At 39.0% G+C, this 21,012-nt stretch overlaps 1 protein-coding gene across 4 annotated transcripts; it reads right to left on the bottom strand.

Annotated features, from left to right (window-relative positions):
- Positions 1–5,063: 5,063 nt before the first annotated feature.
- tmem68 (transmembrane protein 68) lies at positions 5,064–20,558 on the bottom strand. 4 transcript variants are annotated; one of them, XM_046409210.1, is made up of 9 exons: positions 20,277–20,558; positions 19,306–19,427; positions 16,013–16,186; positions 14,248–14,347; positions 12,937–13,104; positions 11,368–11,540; positions 10,120–10,180; positions 9,335–9,474; positions 5,064–7,960 (listed from the first exon to the last, which is right to left on the bottom strand). In XM_046409210.1, exons 2-9 carry the CDS (start codon positions 19,363–19,365, stop codon positions 7,856–7,858), a joined length of 981 nt encoding a protein of 326 aa, XP_046265166.1. In that variant the 5' UTR covers positions 19,366–19,427; positions 20,277–20,558; the 3' UTR covers positions 5,064–7,855. The 4 variants fall into 4 exon arrangements, with proteins under 4 accessions (XP_046265166.1, XP_046265165.1, XP_046265164.1 ...); XM_046409209.1 differs by having other exon boundaries at positions 5,094–7,960; positions 11,347–11,540; positions 20,191–20,557; XM_046409208.1 differs by having other exon boundaries at positions 5,094–7,960; positions 11,347–11,540; positions 20,277–20,556.
- Positions 20,559–21,012: the final 454 nt, after the last annotated feature.

Genomic DNA, 21,012 nt, shown 5'->3' with positions numbered 1-21,012 from the left:
GCCTTAGATGATTTGAAAGGGACTTTAGAGCATTGTAATTCAATGTACTTTTATTTGCAGTGTCTCCTGAATCAAGTGTAGCCTTTTTACTTGCTGTTTACTGATCATCGTCTCATGAACTAGCATACTATATTTGTAATGTGTACTGATATATAAGAACATAAAGCTACCTCAGTTTGTTTCATGGAATACCTGAATACCCTCCACCTTCTCATTGGCAAGACATTTTCTGCTATGACACACTTTAGATTCTGCTACCTGTTTCTGTACGGAACTCAGTTAATCTGAAAATAATGCATGTCCCAAAATTAAATTGAAAATTCCATTAACAAATGATGTTCTGTGTAATCCAGAGTATGACGCTAGTGGATAGTGGATAATAAGTGGATAATAAGGAAATACAAAATGAAACGAGCAGAAAATGTGCAAAACTTACATTGCAAACAAATGGTTTTTTTATATTTAAATTTGAATTATGAACTCCATCCAGTTAACTTGACTTAAATTATTCATTTTCATTTTGGCGCTTATTTTGAAAGCAATCAAAAGAGTTGGATTGGATTTCGTCACTTTAATTTCATACATCATGTACGCACATGGCAGCGCTGGACCCTCAAGCACATTATTTATTGCTTGTGGCCCTGGGATTAAATTACTATTTAGGTCTGCCTTCGGTTTCTTTATTCCAAGCAATGATTTGTGTAATCTCAGAGTTGAGATTTAAAAAACAGGTGCTGTCATTAAAAGGAATCCTCCATTAATGTTCCACAGGTGCTGAAGTTCTCTAACGTTTGAACGGCGGTCAGTATCCTGCTCACTGCAGGTGCATCATAAACGGGAAATCACACATCAACAGACTCCCTCTCTCACTCTGGTTGTTATTCTCAAAAGCTGCTTTCTGTGTTTTGTTTGCCTTAAGGAGAATATATTTCTATGTTTGTCTTTCTTTCAACTTTCTAATCCAGGACTTTGTTTGAAGCTGTAATGAAAGCACATTGATTTTCTGGTTAGCCTGGTGTGTGGTGTGGTGTGTGGTGTGGTGTGTGTGTGTGTGTGTGTGTGTGTGTGTATGTGTGTAGCATTATGTGTGAGCAGCAGTTACTGTGCTTATACTAGTGTTGAGTCCAACAGGTAAGTTGTGTAGACATTGGTCCTGCATCCTTGCAACCTGAACATCTCTCAGGTGAATTGCAGGAAATATGGCTGACTGGTGAATGCCTTTGGTTGTAAGACATTCATTTTGTAAGTAAAAAAAAAATAAATAAATAATACACAAGCAATGTATGGGATCACAGTGCTAAAGAAAAGTCTCCCATTCTCTGCCTCAGCTTCCTCACTGCACTTCTTCATCCTGTACTGTTAGGAATGAGCCAGTCAGTCAATGGATAAGACAGTTACAGTAAAGGTTATTGATGAATACCACAACATCTCAACCAATTGTTTCTGAGTCACTACTAAAATTCAGTTATTGTAGGGAATTACATTTACAGGGATATAATAATAATATATGTATAGTATACTAATCATACATAGAGTCATCTTCAAGATTATAATACATAATTATAATAGCATGCCTTTACGTGCATCATAACCCAAATATTTCAACAGCTGGAAGGGATAGCATAGCATAGCATAGCATCTCTTGCTAACAGCAAATAGTTTCTTTTTGACCACCATTGTGAGAGATGGGGTACGTTCTTTGCAGAAAGACATGTCAAAGTTCAATGGATGCCATTATGTGGCTCATACAGCAGTTAGCGGTTAGTGGTTTCGGTACCCTCCCTAGCTCTCTAACATGTCTGATGAGCTGCCCTCAGGCTCTCCCAATTCACCAGCTGTTAAGGTCTGCCCATAGCAGCCAAACACAACAGAGAAGTCAACTCTCAGAACAAGGCTGTCTAACCACAGAACATGGCTGTGCTTATGTTGGGTGGTCAGGACAGAACCTGTGCAGCAGTCACAGCTCCAGATGGGGAATTCAGCCTAAGTATAAGCACAGTAACTAGCAGGTGAATACTGATGAATTTCAGTTGCACTTGTATAATCATTCTGTACAGATGTCTTTTTAGAGTGGTATTTGAACAAGGAGTACCACAGATAGTGAACTGATCAACTTAAAAGCTTATCTGTAAATAAATGTATGCAAAGTGTACACGTTAACAAAGAACATTCCTCTGTTTTTGAGTTCTGACTGTGAAGGGTGTCTTTAAAGATTTGATCCCGCCATGACGACTGTAATTATGACAATATTCTATAGAGTAAAAAATGATAAATGTGGTATATGTGGTGTATTTTAAAAAGATACAAAAAAAAATATTGGTCTTTTCAGTAAGTTGCATTGTGTGATGAAAGTCTGAAGTGCTAAAAAAATGCGTTAAATGGGCAAAAAGTACATTTTATTATAGAAATAAATCAAGAGTGATGAACATGAACAAAACACCATTTTTGTATATATGGGATTTTTGTAAATTTTTATTTGAATCTAATGCAACACAAACTACCAAAATTCATTTAATAAAGTACAAAGTACACTGTGCTCATTTTTCTGGCCTCAAGTTTCTTTTATTTACACTGGGAATTGCAGCAACAGTATTCTAAAATAATAATAACAATGATAATAATAATTATTATTATTGTTGCTGTTGTTATCAAGAGTAATAGTGGTGTGCAGAAACCCTTCCAACTGTTAAGAACAGCGGTTTACACTCACAAAGTGAGATTAGTGAACTAATCAGCTGATAATCAGAGTCTGATACCAGCAGAACTGAACAACTGGAGACCAATTAATGAAACAGCAAAGACTTATTCAATTCAATTCAGTTTATTTATATAGCGCCAATGTACAACAAAAGTTATCTCATGACACTTTCCAATTAGAGCAGGTATAGACCAAACTCTTTAATTAAATTGTAAATAGAGAGAGCCCAACATTCCTCCTTGAGCAATCACTTGGCGACAGTGGTGAGGAAAAACTGCCTTTTAGAAGGCAGAAACCTCAGAGCAGACCCCGGCTCAAGATGGGCGGCCATCGGCCATCTTCCTTGACCGGTTGGGGGGGGTAACAATAGCACTAACAATAATAATGGTAGCAGCTGTACAGAGTAGTAATAGAATTAAAATAGATTATGACTAAACAGTAGTAATCGCAGTAAGATTCAAGCAGGACCACAGGAGGAGATCCAACCACAATCTGTGGGAACCTGTCAGACAAGAAAACACAAGGACTCCAGGGAAGATTATTATTATTGTAATTTCTCTATCATGTGACCTGTTGCCCCACTGATTCATCTAGTGAAGTGAACATATAACTGAAGTTTGGGACTTGGGTCCTAACTTGAGTAACTTGAGTCTTAACTTGGACAAGATTTGGTACTGTATGGTACTGATTTTGGTACTGGTAATGTCTGAGGAACATGAGCTGAAAGTCATGCTCCATATGCCAGGAAACAATATACTGACTGGGAAACCCACTGAATATTGATAAATCCTGTGCATAGATTATTAATTACAGGATGGTTAGGTCAGAAGATGAACCAAGAAATTCACATGAAACACCTTAATAAAATAGATTTATTAACTGGTTGAAGTGGATTTCAATACTTAAAAGTGCAACATTTATATTATATTGCCATAATTAAGATCCAGAAATGTTAGATAATCTCAAAACCAGCAACATGAATAAGGAAAAAGGCAGTCAGTTCACAGAAGTAAAGCATTCAGTTACAAATATTACAGAGAGAAGATACTTGAGTCAAGCTCACAAATAGAAATCAGAATGAAAAGCATAACAAGTTTTCCTACAGTGATCATTTAGTTTCGTCTTACTTGAATTGAGCACAAGACTTTTTTGCAGATCATCATGTCTATTTTCCTTTTCTTTAACTTCAGTTCTTCTGAGTTGTACCTCCCCAGCAGAACAGATAATGCAGAGTTGTGTGAAACATGATCAAAATATGAATATCAGGATACAGCAGTTTTATTCTCCCAAAACTACATTTACAGTGCAATGGCAAAGTGCTTGTAATGAAGGATAACAAAAAGGGAAAGCTATTTAAAAAGGGCACACCATTAGTTTTACATATAACGATCAGTTTACTTTGACTAAGAACTTTCAAGGCTTGTCATCAAATCTGTTCATTCTCTGTGAAGTCATGTGTCAAGGCCAGAGAGACAGCATACATCATTTTACACTGTTCATACTGGATGGCTGTTTTTCTATTAATTTTAAAACTATGTTATCACATTATATTCCAAAAAAGTTTGGTGGTGTGGAATGGTGTGGAAAATGTAAATAAAAACATAACATAGTCATTTGCAAAGGAACTGGATGAACTAATTAAAGGGTTTGGTCTAGACTTGCAAAGCGTCATGAGACAACTGTTGTTGTGATTTGGCGCTGTATAAATAAACTGAACTGAACTGAATTGAATTGAACTGAACTGACAATGCTTTTCTGAAGTGCTGATCAGCCCATGTAGTCCTTGCTTGTGAATGACTGAGCCTTTTGTAGATGCCCCTGTTGTACCCAATCATGATACAATAACCTGTTACCATTGAACCTATTTACCTCTGGAATGTTCCAAAGGTGTTTTTCAAACATTTCACAACTTCCTCAGTCTTTCGTTGCTTCTGCCCCAACTTGTTTGAAACTCTTGCTGGCATCAATAAGAATAAGTATGTAAACTATACAGGCAAATGTATTCAGACACACCTCTTTATTATTGAATTCATTTGTGGGGTTGTTTTCAGGGGTTGGGCTAGGCCCTTTGCTTCCAGTGAAGGGAAATCTTATTGGCTGGCCCACACAGAGCACCGATGTCAACCTCATCAAACCAAAGCAGAGGCCACAAACCGCCCGCCAGGAGAGCAAAGCTACCACAGCCGCAGAGAGACGATCAACTCCAAACAAATGGCCAGAAGGCACTACCACCAAAGTCCCCATTGGTGTAATGGTCAGGTGTCGCAGTACCTTTGCCTATGTAGTGTATTTACAAAAAACAATGGTGCTGATGAGGTAAAATATTAAATACGTTGTCTTTGTACCATTTTAATTATATGTCAAAAAGGATTAGCAAATTGTCACATTTACACAAAATCACAGATTTTTTTTTTTTTTTGGAGTCAGGGTTGTAGCTGCCTGATTAAAATGCTATTAATGTATGTACCTTAGAGTTATACCAAAGTGCAAACCTTTTGGTTTTGGCACCCTCAAACTACTATAGCTTTCCCAAGACGAAGAAGGAGTTCAGTGATCGGCATTTTGACAATGATGATGATGTCACCGTTATGGAATACTTTCTGGAGCTTCTACAAAGAAGGGATCTATATACTCCACGACATTTTCTAAAATTGACTCCTTCTACCTTAATTTATTAACGGTTTACTTCTAGTATTAGTTTGTCAATCTTCTGTGAAGTTTGACTCAGCTCTAACAAGTGAAGTCCTGTCAGCTTGTCAATTTCAGGTACAGCAAGTTTATTGCCTTTTTTTTTTTTTAGGCCAGCAGCTAATCGTTTTTGATTAATAAACTGAGTTTCCTTTCGATAACTGATTGTTAAAATTAAAAAAAAAAAAAAAAAGTCAAAAGATGTTCTAAAATGCATGTCATATGTGCCTGAAGTGCAAGGTAATGTCTCCAAATATTCTGTCCTACAGCAGAGTTAATCAGTTTGTTGTTAGGTGGTAGTGGCTGGTCAAGACACTAGAAGAATAACATCAAAGTATAAAACATGTCATTTCCTGTTGCGAGTAGGCGGTGCTATGACTATAACTGAATATTGGCCTGTAGATGTCTTCAGGCCAGGACACTTTAGACTTCTTTAAGTCTTGGGATGTTAAACATATCTATCAAATTCTGTACATAAGGTGAAACTTACCATGAGGGCTACCAAATTTTGTAACTTGACACTACTTTGCTGAAATTTTGTAGGGGATGCAATCGTTCCATTTTGCCACACATGTGTAAACAAACAAACATATCATTCTTTTGGACAAAAAGTAATTTCTTGCCTTAAAATAGGGCCATTGCGTCAGTTGGTTCTTGGTCCCCAATTAGTAACAAATCTCCTGAGAATTAACAGTGACATATCAGATTCTATGTAAAAAAATAAAATAAAATAAAATTAAAAAAAAATATTGTGACAATTCCCAGGAAAAAAGAAAGAGGCCTGAAGCATGAAGCATTGACATTAATTGCATGCCTATACTATAAAGGACAGGGAAAACCACTGGACTACATGTACAGTACACAGTCAATATCATGAACACTATGTACAATGTATAATGCCCGACAAGGTGTCCATTATCAAGAATTAACTGCATGACTGAGCATAAGCATCATCCCACTGATACTACAGTCACTTAGCAGAGAACAAAAACCCATTCATTTATATTTTCATGCATTTTGCAATCAAAATTGAAAGTTTCTCAAAAACAATAACTCCAGTAACACTACCAGTTTTCCAGTAACACCTGAGGGTTTGACTAATACCTGGAGCAATTATCCCCATCCCACATAGTTCATATGCTATGCAAATGTTCACCACTCCAGTAAAAAGGACAAACCTTATGTGATTTGGCAATGGGAGATATGTCTAGTCCACTCACCTCTGGCTCAGCTATGAACTAGAAAGCTAATATTACACTAACAAGAATCAAAGTGTTTAACAAACAGTAAATATAATTTGACAGTATGTTTAACAACAAGACTATCCATCTACCCAGCCTTGTCATTGTCCCCAAGTCATTCTCAAGATTTTCACCAACAAAGAATAAACCATACATAAGGTAGACCACAGCCTGAAGTGGTGTTTTGAAGAGTGAATAAGATGTGAGATGATTTACGTGACAACCTGCAAAGTAAGTTCAGAGAGGCAGTGTGTTGTATGTTAAAATCACCATCTTGTGGTGAGGATGAGGCACTGAAGGACTGCACTGGATATTCAAAATATTTCCATGTAATTTATTTCTAATATCGAGGACTCCAGAGCCAGTGAATAGACAGTTTTCCTATAACTACTTAGTATGTATATCATTATTAAGAACACCATGCAGCCAATCAGAATTGGGACCATGGTATAAATAGAAGTTAATGCCATCTATACAATGCTATCATAGTGTATGTTTCTGGGACAACTATGACACATGGAACCCCTAGTGACAAACAAAAACCAGAAAGTCTTTTATAGTGAGTAAAAACCTTAACCAACTCAACTGAAACGACCTGTAACAACCAATTAGATCGATCCAGAATTTCAACTAACCAATCAGCTCACAGTGCATCTTTAGTCTATCTAAAATGGATTAATCAAGGCAAAGGATATGAGAACATTGAAAAATAAAACACTGTGCAAGTGTGCATTGGAAAGATCTTTTCCTTTAGGCTAAATAAATATGAATTGTTCTAAATGGTGCTCATCTTAGCAAAACAATATTCCTTCATTAAAGACATGAACTCTGCCTCAGTCTTTTGTCTCTCTATAATGCACAAAAGATTAATAATAACTTACTTGGAATGCTGCTTTGTCACTTATTGACCCACCCACTCAAACCCGTAATATTGTCTTGTAAGCCGACCCACGGGTGGGTTATGGGTCGATCCATACATCACTACCAGGAAGTCTAGTTTTAAACATATCATCCTGTAATGAATATACAAAAGGACACATACCACAAAGGTGCAATACAAATGCAAAGGAATCTCAGCAGCTGCAGTCAGTGGTTTTTGGGGGCAGTGAAGAAAGTTGTGCAAATATTCCATAATGTCAGCCACCAAACCTATGCAAGCTGCAGCCATCTGAGCCGTTGTGACGTGTGGCTCTGGTCACACACTGGACAGTTTGTTGTACTGCTGATGTTAATGGTGTTTGTGTTTGGTGTGAAATCTCTCCCATAAGGCTCTAAGAATGTTCCCTGGGATCTGCTGGTGCCGGTCTATCAGAGACTGGACAGCTTGCTGTACCTGCAGAGGATAAAAACGTAGTCAGTACCGCTACTTACAAAAGACTGTTTTTTTATGGAAGAGCTCACATTAGTACAAATATCCCACAGCAACCCCCTTCAATATAAGCAGGGTGGTGATAAGATTTTAACAGTAATTCTACCCTTACTGATACTGCTTAACAATATCGATACAGTAATGGTACTCTTATCAGTTCATTTGATATTCGTTCAGAGAAGAAAAGAGACAAATTAGCAACAGAATTAACACTGCTTTATTTTCTTGTCTGTACTTTACATAAATTAAAATTCTTGAGTAACAAACAGCAATAGTTTAGAAAAAAATCACCATTGTGGACTCTTTATGACACTTTATGAATTCACCCATAACAAACAGCTGGTTAATGGTCACTTTCAATCATGAATGTTCGTATAATTTAGTTAACTCTTTGTGTGGGCCCCAGGCTGCTAGCATACCTAACACACACACTATATAGACAAAAGTATTGGGACATCTGACCATTACACCAATGGGGATTTTGGTGACATCACATTCTAAGTTGGGGGGGACCTGGCTTGTGGTCTCCATTCCAGTTCGTCCCTGGGATGTTCGAAGGGGTTGGGGTTTATGGATCTTACTTTGTATTTCTCCAGTACTGAAAACAGATCCGATAACATCAGATTTTATCGTCACTATATTCCCTGAAAATATATGCCAGGGGTGATGCTGGGTTTTGGTATCCATCGGAATTTGAAATTTCATTTGGAATACAAAAAGAAACCAATCGTCCACAGATTAAAAATATGGGTGTCATTAGAGCAGATCTACAGAACCGAATGAATGCAGCATGTTTGCAGAATAGGAATTCACAGAACACCAGAAATTAATATGAGAATTATAGCTACTACTAATTACTCAGATTGATATGCTCGGACTGATCATGGTAATTAACCGCATAATAATCAGACTTAATAAACAACTGTTAATGGAGCTGCAAAAACTGATGTTACAGGTTGACTTCTCATATAAGGCAGCCGATTTTATGCAGTTTGTTTTGATTTTTGGCAGCAATGTCAGAGATGCATGGATTTTCAATTTGTCTGTCTTCAGAAGCCTTGTGTTGTTTTTGACTTCCCTTAAGCATATGGCAAAACGTCAGATGTTGGTAGTGTTGAGTGTGGGCGCAAAGATCATTATTTAGTGCACACAAATATTTTATATATTTTGCCCTCCATGACACCTGTCAGACTTTGTATTTACCATGATATAAAGTCATTGTTAGGATAAATGAAAAGTTAGTTAAAAATTTATAGTAATGCATTGAAAAGTCTCAAATTATATGAGATAAAAAGAAGGAAAAGTTCCTCAGCAGTTCAATAACTGTAGATTACTCACTTTCTCTGCCAACTCTGCAGCGTTTATGTTGGGGTCATATGGGATAGGATCACCGAGGAAGGTTCGAAATTTCACAGGAAATCCACCATAAACAGGAGCTACAGGGAGACGAAATTTCTCATAGACCCAGCGGAAAAATCCTGGACAGGAAAGAACAGGCAGAGGTAGAGAGAGAGAGCATATTACATGAAGAAATATAAGACTGTAGACAATTAAGGAAAATGGGCAGGTTACCATTAGATCAGGTCTGCACATTTCCTTTATTACCACACTGTACCAGACAAGTTTGGTGGAATTCTCTGTTTTTCTTGTTGACAAACTTCATGTGCAGACACAAAGAAACAATGGAATTATGCTATTGTGTCCTGTGTGAACTTGGTTTTGATGTTGTAGGAGCCAAATGCTATGTTATGGGGAAGCATGGTGACTCTATTTGTTGTGGGTACCACAGAGCTGTGGTCATTCAGGCCTTAAAAGTATATATGTAATGGGAAGTCTGGGGCCATCAGGTGGGACCACGGAAGGGCAAATGGTTTTTGACCGCTGGGTCACAGGTGTTGTATGTTGGAGGATGAATGGACACATTTTTTGTTGCACCGAGAATAAACCTCGTATGATAGAACAGTCAATGGAGACGTGTGGACTCATTCCTGATCTAGAAAGACAATTTGGACTAAGCCTAAGACAACTTAGCGCGTCAGATAGGTCGCTCCGGGGTCAAACCCCTCAGAAGCTTGTAGTAAGTAAGTACTAAGCTCCTATAGCAGATGTTCTTCTACACTTACTGAGTGTTCCCAGAGATCTGAAGCCTTCCCGCACATTTTGAGTGAACATTGGAATTACTTGCTGAAAAAAAAGAGAGCAAGGGAAAGAGAAGATTAGACACAAGGGCTTTCTACTTTAAACAATTCTGACATGCAAAATAATGTGAGAAAAATCACTTGTGTTATGAGTTTTTCTGTAGGAGCAGAGTAAAAAGAATCAGTTTAGTCAAAATGTTATTCAGAACAATCAACGCATGCTGTGAGAAATTTTAATATGCTGAAAAAGCCTTGAAGACTTGAAAATGCTGTAAAAATGATGCAAATTCAGAATAAACATAAATTAAAAAAAAAAATGTAATGAAGTTGATGAGGTAGAACATTAAATATATCGTCTTGTAGCATTTTTATGTCAACGAGGATTAGCAAATAATCACATTCTTTGTTATTTATGTTTTATACAGCATCCAAAATTTTTGGGAATCTGGACTGTAATTTGGTAGGTTTGTTTGTCAAATGACACACTAGATATTAAGCTATATATATTTAGCTATTTAATACATGCACATACGGAAATAATAACTACACATAATGAATGCTGTCGCTACAATGCTCCTGGTGGTTTTCTGACTAAAAAAGTTGCACATCCATGAATTTTTAGTTGGTTGTGTTCAGTATAACAACTAACAATATGACTACAGTGCCATCTGATGGTGAATTGCCTCCTAAATTTGTGATAAGCATTTTGCCAGGAGTTGTCATACCCAGTGGGAGACAAAATTGTATAGTAAAAATGAGGTTTACAGAGAACCAATCTAAATGGAAGGGTGTCAACAGTGCGCATGCGTCGATACGTGTGCAGCCTGTTACAGACGCTCCCGATCTTTCTCACTGTTTTCTACTATTTTATTATTTTTTCGCGACTCCTTTTACTTTCTTTTACTCAAGAATTTCCCTCCAGGGATTAATAAAGGAATTCTGATTCTGATTCTGATTCTGAGTCATTACATTGTGCAATAAACATTTACTTCATTTACTTTGTGTGCACTAATGAGGCATTAATGCAAAATACCTGTCCACTGCCAATTGAAATGAATTAATAAAATAGATTTGTATCTAATTACTGTGCCAAAATAAAAAAATGTGATGTACATATAGGATATGATGTACTATAGCCAAGCACTGGGGGCTGAAGCTTTGATGAAAGCACTGAAAGACTGAAAGTGACAGTAGATTTCATGAACAACACACCACTTGAGAATCTATGGCGACCTGGGCAAAGCCTTTGCGTTTGCCCCAGAGAAGGGGGTAGGTCTCATCACTGAAGAGAGCCTCTCGTACGCCTCCTGGAGAAATCCCCAACAAATGACCATTCCTCAGAGCCCGCACACACTCCTCCTGAGGACCATGGATCACACTGAACACCTCCAACAGCAACTTGAAACCTGATGGACAGGAGGAGAGAGAAGGGATGATCACATTCTCACTATACATGATTTCTGACGGCTAATCCAGGGTCAGACTACTGATTGTCTTTTGAGGTGATCATTGTCTCAGATTAGGTGATCCTGTTGCTGCTTGGTTGAAAGACACTGCAGACTACATGTTGCAACCAGACCAATTAGATCCTGTGGTCATTGGGTCATTCAAGATGAACTGCATTTCACCTGGAAAGCAGATGAGAGCAGGTGGCAGCAGCGGGCAAAAACAAAACGCTGAGGTCAAGTCAGACAGTTCCCAGCAGCCTTCAGTCTGTACAGGAAGTCACAGAAGCACTCATACCCACTCATAGACCTCATTCCAATTTCTTAAAATGCTATATCAGCACCATACACCAGTTTATACACTGTCTCCAGGTGTTTCAATCATAACACTGTAGCCTATTAAACTACTGTGTAAGTGATCTGTGATTTGTTCTCAGGGTTTAGCTGTTTACAGCTGTATTTAAATCAGCTCAGCAGACATTCTTTTAAAATTACATAAATAAACTGAAAACAGTCTAAATATCTGACAGATTAATAATGAAAATTGTTGTATTCCTTTCCTCTGTGTTTCACTATTAATGTCAGGATTTCACATCTGCACAGATGCTAATCTTCACACCCCATTTACCACAAGTTTATGTGTTGTTAAACATGGAGGTGGTGGAGGAGTACAAATACTTGGGGGTGTGCTTGGACCCCAACAAATGACCAGCAGCTGAGGTCCTTCAACATCTGCAGGACGATGCTGAGGATGTTCTATGAGTCGGTGGTGTCCAGTGCCATCACGTATGCTGTTGTTTGCTGGGGCAGCTGCCTGAGGGTGAGGGACACTAACAGACTCAATAGAATCATTAAGAAGGCCAGCCATGTTGTGGGAGAGGAACTGGACTCTCTGACAGTGGTGTCTGAGAGGAGGATGTTGTCCAAAATAAGAACTATACTGGACTTTCCCTCTCACCCTCTCCACAATGTGCTGATCAGCTACAGTAGCTCGTTCAGCAACAGACTCTTACTCCCACGATGCACCACAGAGCGACACAGGAAATCATTCCTGCCTGTCAAGGGACTAGAACCAAAGCATACATTCAGCAGTCTAGTTGAGTCCATGCCCCGAGGGGTCAGGACTGTTTTTGCGACCTGCTCAATTAGGCAAGTGGTAATAATGTTATGGCTGATCTTTTTTTTGTTTGTTTTGTAAATGACCATGGTATACACAGAATAATGCCCTTGGAGTAAGAGTTTTAACCTCTGGTTACAGCAATATTTTGCATTATTGCAATTATTGCCATGGTAATGTCAGCATTGCTTATGAATAATGTATGCAATCATGTGTGCATGTGTTAAACAGTGTGAGTACCTGGGATCTTGAAGAGGAAGTGGTCAGCTACAGAGTGGCATGTCCGTCCCTTCTGGATGATCACACTGGCCAGGAAGTAATAGTAGTCGATGGGAATGGCTCCATGATAGTACACTATCAGTGCTGGTCCCTTGTCAGGGATCTTCTCCATCCCATGGATCTCATAGCCTGGTACACAGGTCAAAGTACAGGAGCCATACATTCTAATCAAAGCTGATAGAAATTACAGCCTAAAGAGCTCAACATACTGCAACTTAAAAAACATATGCACATAGACAAAACAAAAGCAAATAAGGAGAACATGATCATCAATTTGATAGCACATACAGCATTCAGAAAAAAAAAAGCTGCAAAGCGAGAAATACAACTAAAGCAAAAGCTCACCCAAAAATTACCCGAACCTGAAAAGATGTTGTTGATGTCCTTTTTATAAGCTGAAATCTTCACTTTAGCCTCAAATATTAGCACACATGGGGATTCTGTATTCTTTGATTCTGTTAAACGAGCTGTATGGAGTCTATTTTTGTGTGTGTGTTCTTTTAACGTTTTAAAGTCCCCAGCTTCTTCGGTTGTTTAGGAGAATGGTCCCATTCATCAGCATGGGGGTGAGTAGATCATGTAATCAATGAATTTTCATTTTGGGTAAAGTGTTCCTTCACAGTGGGGGGGAAGAAAGAAAGAAAGAAAGAAAGGAAGGAAGAAAGAAAGAAAGAAAGTTCACATTTAGGGCTACTGACAATAAAGGAAAATACACAAGCCTATTATTTCAAATCTTTACGGGTTAATAAAGACTTTTGTTTCATAATTCCACATGTATTTATTCAGGATTTATTTTATGGGCTTATTTATTTATTTAATACTGAATCAAATGGAATTTGGTAGCATACAACTTTATTATAAGTTACATATATTTATGGTTATTTATTTATATGGTGCCCTTCTGGTAAAACTGAATTCTTCCTTGTTCACAAAATGTTCTTTTTGTACAACCCTAGTGTTTTGGAGAATATTTTAATAGCTACTGAGCTGAGCATAAGCGCCTTTGTGCATGCTCATACTTCATAAGCCATCTGTGGTGGATCACAATGTCTCATATGACCGTAAAAGACTGATTTTTGCATTTATAAGTTTGACACTATTTTGCTGTGGTAAAATTTCAACAAGCTCACAATTTATTATCAGCGCTGACAGGAAGAAGTGCAGTTTCATCTAGCTTTCTCCTTTTTATTTCCTTTCATGGTGATAGCAACTGTATAAATGCTGCCTGAAAGGACAACACCTCAATGGATACCACAAAACATGGTGTCTTACCATGCCATATGGCTCCATGTCCATCCCACAGTGTAGCCAGGGTCTTCCTGGCTCCATCCCACAAGTTGTTGCAGTAAGCTTCCCTTAGCTGATTCTTTCTCTAATATAAGAAAACACCAGGAAACAGAACAGGTTTTGACACATATCTTATTTGAATAGTTTTGTCTATAACTCTCATTCTCTATATTCTCCTTTCTTTAAGCTTCAGTTCAACAACTGTGGGCATGATTATCAATCAAGCAATCAAGCAACATATCTGATCAGGCTTGCAGGAGCTCATTGTTATTCTGTTTGTCTATTCCCCTTTAATACATTACTTGCAAATAAAAAATAAATTTAGTGTTAACATTAGACTTCACAAACTTAATATTGAGTTCACTGAACATATTTAAGGGCAGGTGGTGCAGTGGTTAGCACTGTCACCTCACAGCAAGAGAGTTCCTGATATAAATCCCAATATGGGCCCTTTTGTGCAGAGTTTGCCTGTTCTGTGCCTGCGTGGGTTTTCTCCAAGTAGTCCAGTTTCCTCCCACAGTCCCATGCACATTAGGTTCATTGGCTACTGTACATTGGCGCTAGGTGTGAGCATGTGTGGTTGTCTGTCTTTGTGTGTTGGCCCTGTGGCTGAATGGTGACCAGTAAAGGGTGAACCCTGTCTCTCACCCACTGTCAGCTGGGATAGGCTCCAACCCCCCTGCAACCCTGACATATAAGCAGTATACAAAATGGATAAAGTATGTTTAACCAAAATAAAGAGCAGTTAATTGTATTACATTTTAATTGAACCTAAACCAATTAGAGGTGGTTGATTTGATAGTTCAAAATACACAGTTGCAAATACCCATAAAATTCAGTGCTGGTAAGCAATTACTGATAGACTGGCGAAACCACATTCATACAACAGTCATTCATACTTGAATGACTGTTTATCTCTATGGCTTAACTGATGGTCAAGTGAGAGATGCCCTGATTCTCACATATGGTTCAGCTATGAGAACCTAACGTAGATCTAACCCCGATCCTTCAGTAAATGTTCCTGATAATATTTTTATTCATAGAAAAAAGAAATGACCTTGTGGTGAGCAGTTTCATAAAGTAACTATTTCTTTACTGTATGCATAGAAGGAAACATGCATCTAATCACAGATTGTGACAGGGTGGGATGTAAACATTAATGACATCCTCCTCGGCTGATCTGTAATGTTAGCTAGCTTAGCTACTTTAGTTAGCTTAATTAGCCAAACTCTCATCCGTGAGAAGATACAAGATTCCATCGGCACAGTGATATAAAAAGAAAACAGTTCCTTCATGAAACCACTCACATTGCTGTTGAGTTTTCCAAATGTATTTTTTGACACTTTGAGCACCACAAGCTAAGCGCCATCTAGTTCCATTATATGCAACAACTTACACCAAAACAATCTAGAGGGATAAATAGCTAAGATTAAATAGTTAAGAGCACAAATACCTGTTTAAACTATTCCTTTAAAAAATAAGAAAACATGCCTGTGGTTTAAAGATGATAATTAGGTGATAAATGTAATAAAAGTGCTCTTAAAAGACCATCACATACATTTAACCTTTCTGTGCATCAAACCATGAGCTGCTGCAGTCTTTAAATTCATCTAAACATTCTTCTGCCATGTTATGGGAATTTTACAGGTCTGACTTTACCAGCATCACGAATTTTAGATGACTCAGATGCTTATTCAGGCTAACAAGTAAAATTGCTCAACAGAGTTAAGTGCAAATAAGGTTTACATACCTTATAGACATGAAGGAAAAGTATAGAGAGGTAAAGGAGGATGACGATGAGGAATGGCAAGATGAAGACGATGGCCAGAGGGGTGAAGACCCACAGCAGGTACTCCAGAACACTCAGATAGTCCTCCATCTGGCCAAGGCCAGCCCATTCCTCCCATGCATGAAATACACACAACTATGGACCAAAAAGACAGGTCATTAATTAGATTGCCCACGTTGGTACCAACTTCTCAAGAACTACTGGATATGTCCAATACACGCAATGATTTGAACAACACAAATACATCATTCCTATTCAGTGCAATTCTAGTGGATTGACAAGTTTAGTTTGACTAGAGGTGGATATCTATAAACACAACAGATATAATAATAATAATTTATATATACATATATATATATACAAGCTCGGGTTCCTCTGGGTTATGTGCAATATCATAGCTGTTCCAAGCAATGTGCTCTTCTGGACAGAGACCACTGATGTTGTACCTGGAATCTGCTGGAGCCACTCTTCCAGTCTAGGGGTTACAGCCCACTGTGCCCCAATTACCACTGGCACCACTACTGCTTTTACTCGCCACATCTTTTGCACCTCTTCTTTTAGCACTTGGTATTTTTTTAGCTTCTCGTGTTCGTTCTTCTTGATGTAGCTGTCACCTGGGATTGCTACACCTTTCACCACTGCCTTCTTCTGTTGTTTGTCGACCACCACAATGTTTGGCGGGTCATTTTGTCAGCCTGAATCTGGATCTAGAATTTATAGGACCAAGCTAAGACCAAGCTAATAGGATCTTAGCTTGGTCATTCTCAACCACCTTGGGAGGCGTCTTCCATCCATTCCTGTATACTATGCCAGCCACTTGGTTATGACGTACCATGTACAATGTTCCTGCCTGCATCTTACAGCCTGCCGTTATGTGCTGAATTGTCTTAGGGGCATCTTTGCATTGCCCACTCCTGGGGTTCCTCCTCCTCCAGGTTTCTGCTGTCTGAGGTATTCACTTAGCAGTTCATCTCTGGGGGCCATCGTTCTGATATATTCCTGGATCTTTGTTGTTTAATCCTAGACAGTGGCTCTGACACTCACTAGTCCTCGGCCTCCCTCGTTCCACTTAGTGTACAGTCTCAGGGTGCTGGACTTGGTGTAAAACCCTCCATGCATTGTAAAGTGCATTCTTGTCTTGATATCAGTGGCCTCCATCTCCTCACTTTGTGTAGGTATTTGACTGCTGCTGACTTCCTTGCGGCCTCCTCATGGTTTCCATTTGCCTGCAGGATCCCAAGGTGTTTGTAACTTTCCTGAACATCTGTAATGTTGCCTTCTGGTAGTTCAACCCCCTCTGTTCTGATCATCTTCCCTCTCTTTGTTACCATCTGACCACACTTATCTAGTCTGAATGACATTCCAATGTCATTGCTGTAGAACCTGGCGATATGGATCAGCAAATCAATGTCTCACTCACTCTTGGTGTACAGCTTGGTGCCATCCATGTTGAGGAGGTAGCTGATGGTTGCTCCACTTCAGAACCAGTAAACGTAACCACTCTTTGTGATGATCTAGCTGCAGGGGATCAGGCCTATGCGGAACAGCAACAGGGATATTCACCATATGCCCCACTTGATGGTAATTTGATTAGTTGGCTTCGAGTTGACCTCTAGAGTTGTCTTCTATAGCCCATCAAGTTCTTTATGAAGGCTCTCAGTGTCCTGTCATACATTTCAAGGTATTCCAGAATCCAAATGTGTGGCATTTAGTTGCAGGCTTTCTTGTAGTCAATTCAGGTGTTGTACAGGTTGGTCTGCATGGTCTTGCAGTCCTTAGTGACTGCTCTGTCGACCAGTAGCTTGTGCTTGGCTCCCCTGGTATTGATACCAGTTTTCTTCTGGGCCCCATTCCTGTATGGATCCATATGCCTGTTTATGTTAGCCATTATTATGCCTGACAGGAGCTTCCATGTTGTGCAGAGGGAGGTTATTAGCCGGCAGTTGGATGCAACTGCACCCTTCTGAGGATCCTACATGATATGGACTGTCCTTCCATGGGTTAGCCTCTCTTGGTGAGTCCCATCCATCAGCATCTGGTTCATTTATGCTGTAAGGGGCTTGTGGAGTGCAGTTAGCTTCTTTAGCCAGTAGTCGTGGATCATCAATGTCTCACTCACTCTTGGTGTACAGCTTGGTGCCATCCATGTAGAGGAGGTAGCCCATGGTTGCTCCACTTCAGAACCAGTAAACGTAACCACTCTTTGTGATGATCTAGCTGCTGGGGATCAGGCCTATGCGGAACAGCAACAGGGATTGTTGCTCAGGCTCTTCATGCCTGACACTCTTTGTTGGATGTCTGCCATTATGATGGTTACTGGGTCTTGTTCTGGAAGGTTGCTGTGGTTTGCTTTTAGATCCACTAGCCACTGAACACTGATGTTATGTGATGCCTCCTTCTCCCATATGTTCTTCCAGTACTGTTCAGTCTCAGTTCTGGGTGGATCTATTCTTACGTTACTGCCCTACCACTGGGAGTACACTATCCTGTTTATTCTCCTAGCTTCTGCTTCTCACGTGTATTAGTGTGTAGTAGTAGCGTATTTCTCATCAGGTTGCCCTGGTCCCCCAAGACCTGACACAGACCTTATAACCCAGGTGACATCTGAGCCAGCGTGACTCTTGTTTGTTCAGTTTTGCTCATGTCTGAGGTAGGCCGACAGCATTAGGAAGGGTTACACAAATGTTGGGTCTCTGTATCAAGAGATAGCTTTTGTAATTTGTCACAATTTAAATAAAACTGACTTTATTTGGGTGAACTCAAATTCACATGAGACAGGAATTGTAGGGGTTGTGTGTGCTCACCTGGAGCCAGGAGCATATGCCATGTAAGTAAAGACTCTCTAGGTGTAGTGTTTTGCAAGATAAACCATATCAAACCAAACTTGAGGATTATATTAACAAATTTAGCAAAATTACTGTATAAACATTTAGGGCTGCAAAAATTATTTTCATTGTCAATAAATCTAACGATTATTGTCTCAAATGTTCAGAATATAAAAAGCCTTAAATAGGGAAAAAATGCTTAAAATAATTTAGCTAGTTATTTATTAGCTAGTCACCCCACAGACCGGTTGCTTAGCCCTCTGTCTCACTAGCTGGTTGTGATTTGTGTTAGATGCTACTTACAGATGTGGTAGAAAAGACGCAGGAAATTTACATGGAAAGAATTAGAGATTATTTTGTTGTTGTTGTTGTTACATCCTCCTTTTCATCAAATAAACATTTATAACTATAAAATAACTGGGTTCATACCAGAAAGGAGACAGTGTCCTCTGCTACCATCAGACATGACTGGTCCCCACTGTCTGACATCCTGCTCCGCTGTCATTCACGGAAGCTGCAAACAGCTGATGACAGGATCGGCCCTCAGAAAGCTTCAGGGTGAAAACAGAAAGGAAAACACCTTTTTCTTAGTTTAACAACTCAATTTATGTATGAAGAGGAATATTTTCAATTATAATGTCACATTTCATGTAGGCAAAATACAACCGTCTGAGTTAGGGGACATACAGGTACATCTGAGGGGGGTTTGACTGTTTTGTCATTAGCCAGGTTTTGTAGAACAACTTGGCTTTTATAGCAGTAAGTAAAGGTTTGAAAAGGTACAGACATATGAATTTTGGCCACGTGGATCAACGCCCCATCTGTGCACTAAATCAACCAGCAATGAATATACGTGTATATAGGTCTTTTTAAAAGTCTACTCAAAATCCTTAAGTGGTGGAACATTCACCCCTTCACACAAACGCATACTCTGTTGGTGGAGGTTGCCATGCAAACGCTTTCTTTGCAGAGCCATTCACACACACTCACACACCGCTCCAAATAAAACACATTCAGTACAAAAAAAAGGCAAATATGCTGCATTTTTACAGCTCTTTCCTGACCAACACAAGCCAGCATTTGCCCTTGCACTCATTCATTCATAAATATTGCATACAGTTTCATGGAAGCTGATTTTGGTATTCCGATTAACGTTACGCTCTAGCTATGAGGAGAGGACCAATGAAGACACAAGCTATAAATGCGATAATAATAACTACCGCACACAGGAGGAACGGTAAATCAGTGGCCTAACGTTAAGCAGAGCAAATCTGTCACCTACTCTAACCACAGAATAAACACAGAAAGTATTACCTGAGAGCGTTATGACAGTGGTAAACAGAGTAAATAAAAACACCAAGAGCTCTATATTTAATGTTACACCAGCACAAAATACATACTGAATCGCCAGCAACTGTCCTGTTCCTAACTTCGGAAAACTTTGATTGTGACACAAATAGGTGCTACGGTGTTTCAGTGTCCCTGGAAACCAAAACCACTGAACCTACAGAGAAGTTCCACTGAATGACAACAAAACCAATTAGGTCTTTCTGCAGACACCATAAATATGGTTTAGACAATGGTTGACACACAGTAGCTACATGATACACCCTCGAAATAGCTAAGGTTGATTTTATTGAGGTCAGAATCCTTAAAGGCTCTGATTACGGTTCGGAAAAGAGCTGCAACTGCACCCTTCTGGATTATACTTCCTGTTTGACGATGAGTAGACACACAACCTTCAAAATAAAGGCGCAAATATCAGTGATAGAACCTCAGCACATGAAAAAAGAAGGGTCTGCTTTGGGAAGATTGCAAGCAAAAAGAAATACAAGAAATTCCAATATGATATGATTCTCAAACGGCACTGTCACAGGTCCAATAGTAATATAATAAATACATTATAAGACGTCTTAAAATGTAATGTAATTAATGTATATTACTAGTTCAAATTCCTCCCTAGGGTCTTTTTCTTGTCTTGCAGGTTCCCATGGATCATGGTTGGACCTTCTGCTGCGGTCCTGCTTGAAACCTAGTGCAATTACTACTGTTTAATCATAATCTATTTTAATTCTATTACTACTATGACTGCAGCTGCTACCATTACAATTGTTATTACTATTATTATTTCAATCA

This window comes from Scatophagus argus, chromosome 13 (assembly GCF_020382885.2).
Source record: "Scatophagus argus isolate fScaArg1 chromosome 13, fScaArg1.pri, whole genome shotgun sequence".
In the NCBI taxonomy this organism is placed as follows: Eukaryota; Metazoa; Chordata; class Actinopteri; family Scatophagidae; genus Scatophagus; species Scatophagus argus.
Note: the sequence above shows the minus strand (reverse complement) of the source record. Positions and strands in the feature narration are given on the sequence as shown.

Bases quoted from the DNA above. Each gene is read 5' to 3' on its own strand.
- tmem68 (XM_046409209.1), bottom strand. From the start codon at position 19,365: ATGTCAGACAGTGGGGACCAGTCATGTCTGATGGTAGCAGAGGACACT. The intron at 16,187-19,305 runs GTATGAACCCAG...TTTGGTCCATAG, and splicing joins AGGACACTGTCTCCTTTCTG to TTGTGTGTATTTCATGCATG. The intron at 13,105-14,247 runs GTAAGACACCAT...CCTGTGTACCAG, and splicing joins ACATGGAGCCATATGGCATG to GCTATGAGATCCATGGGATG.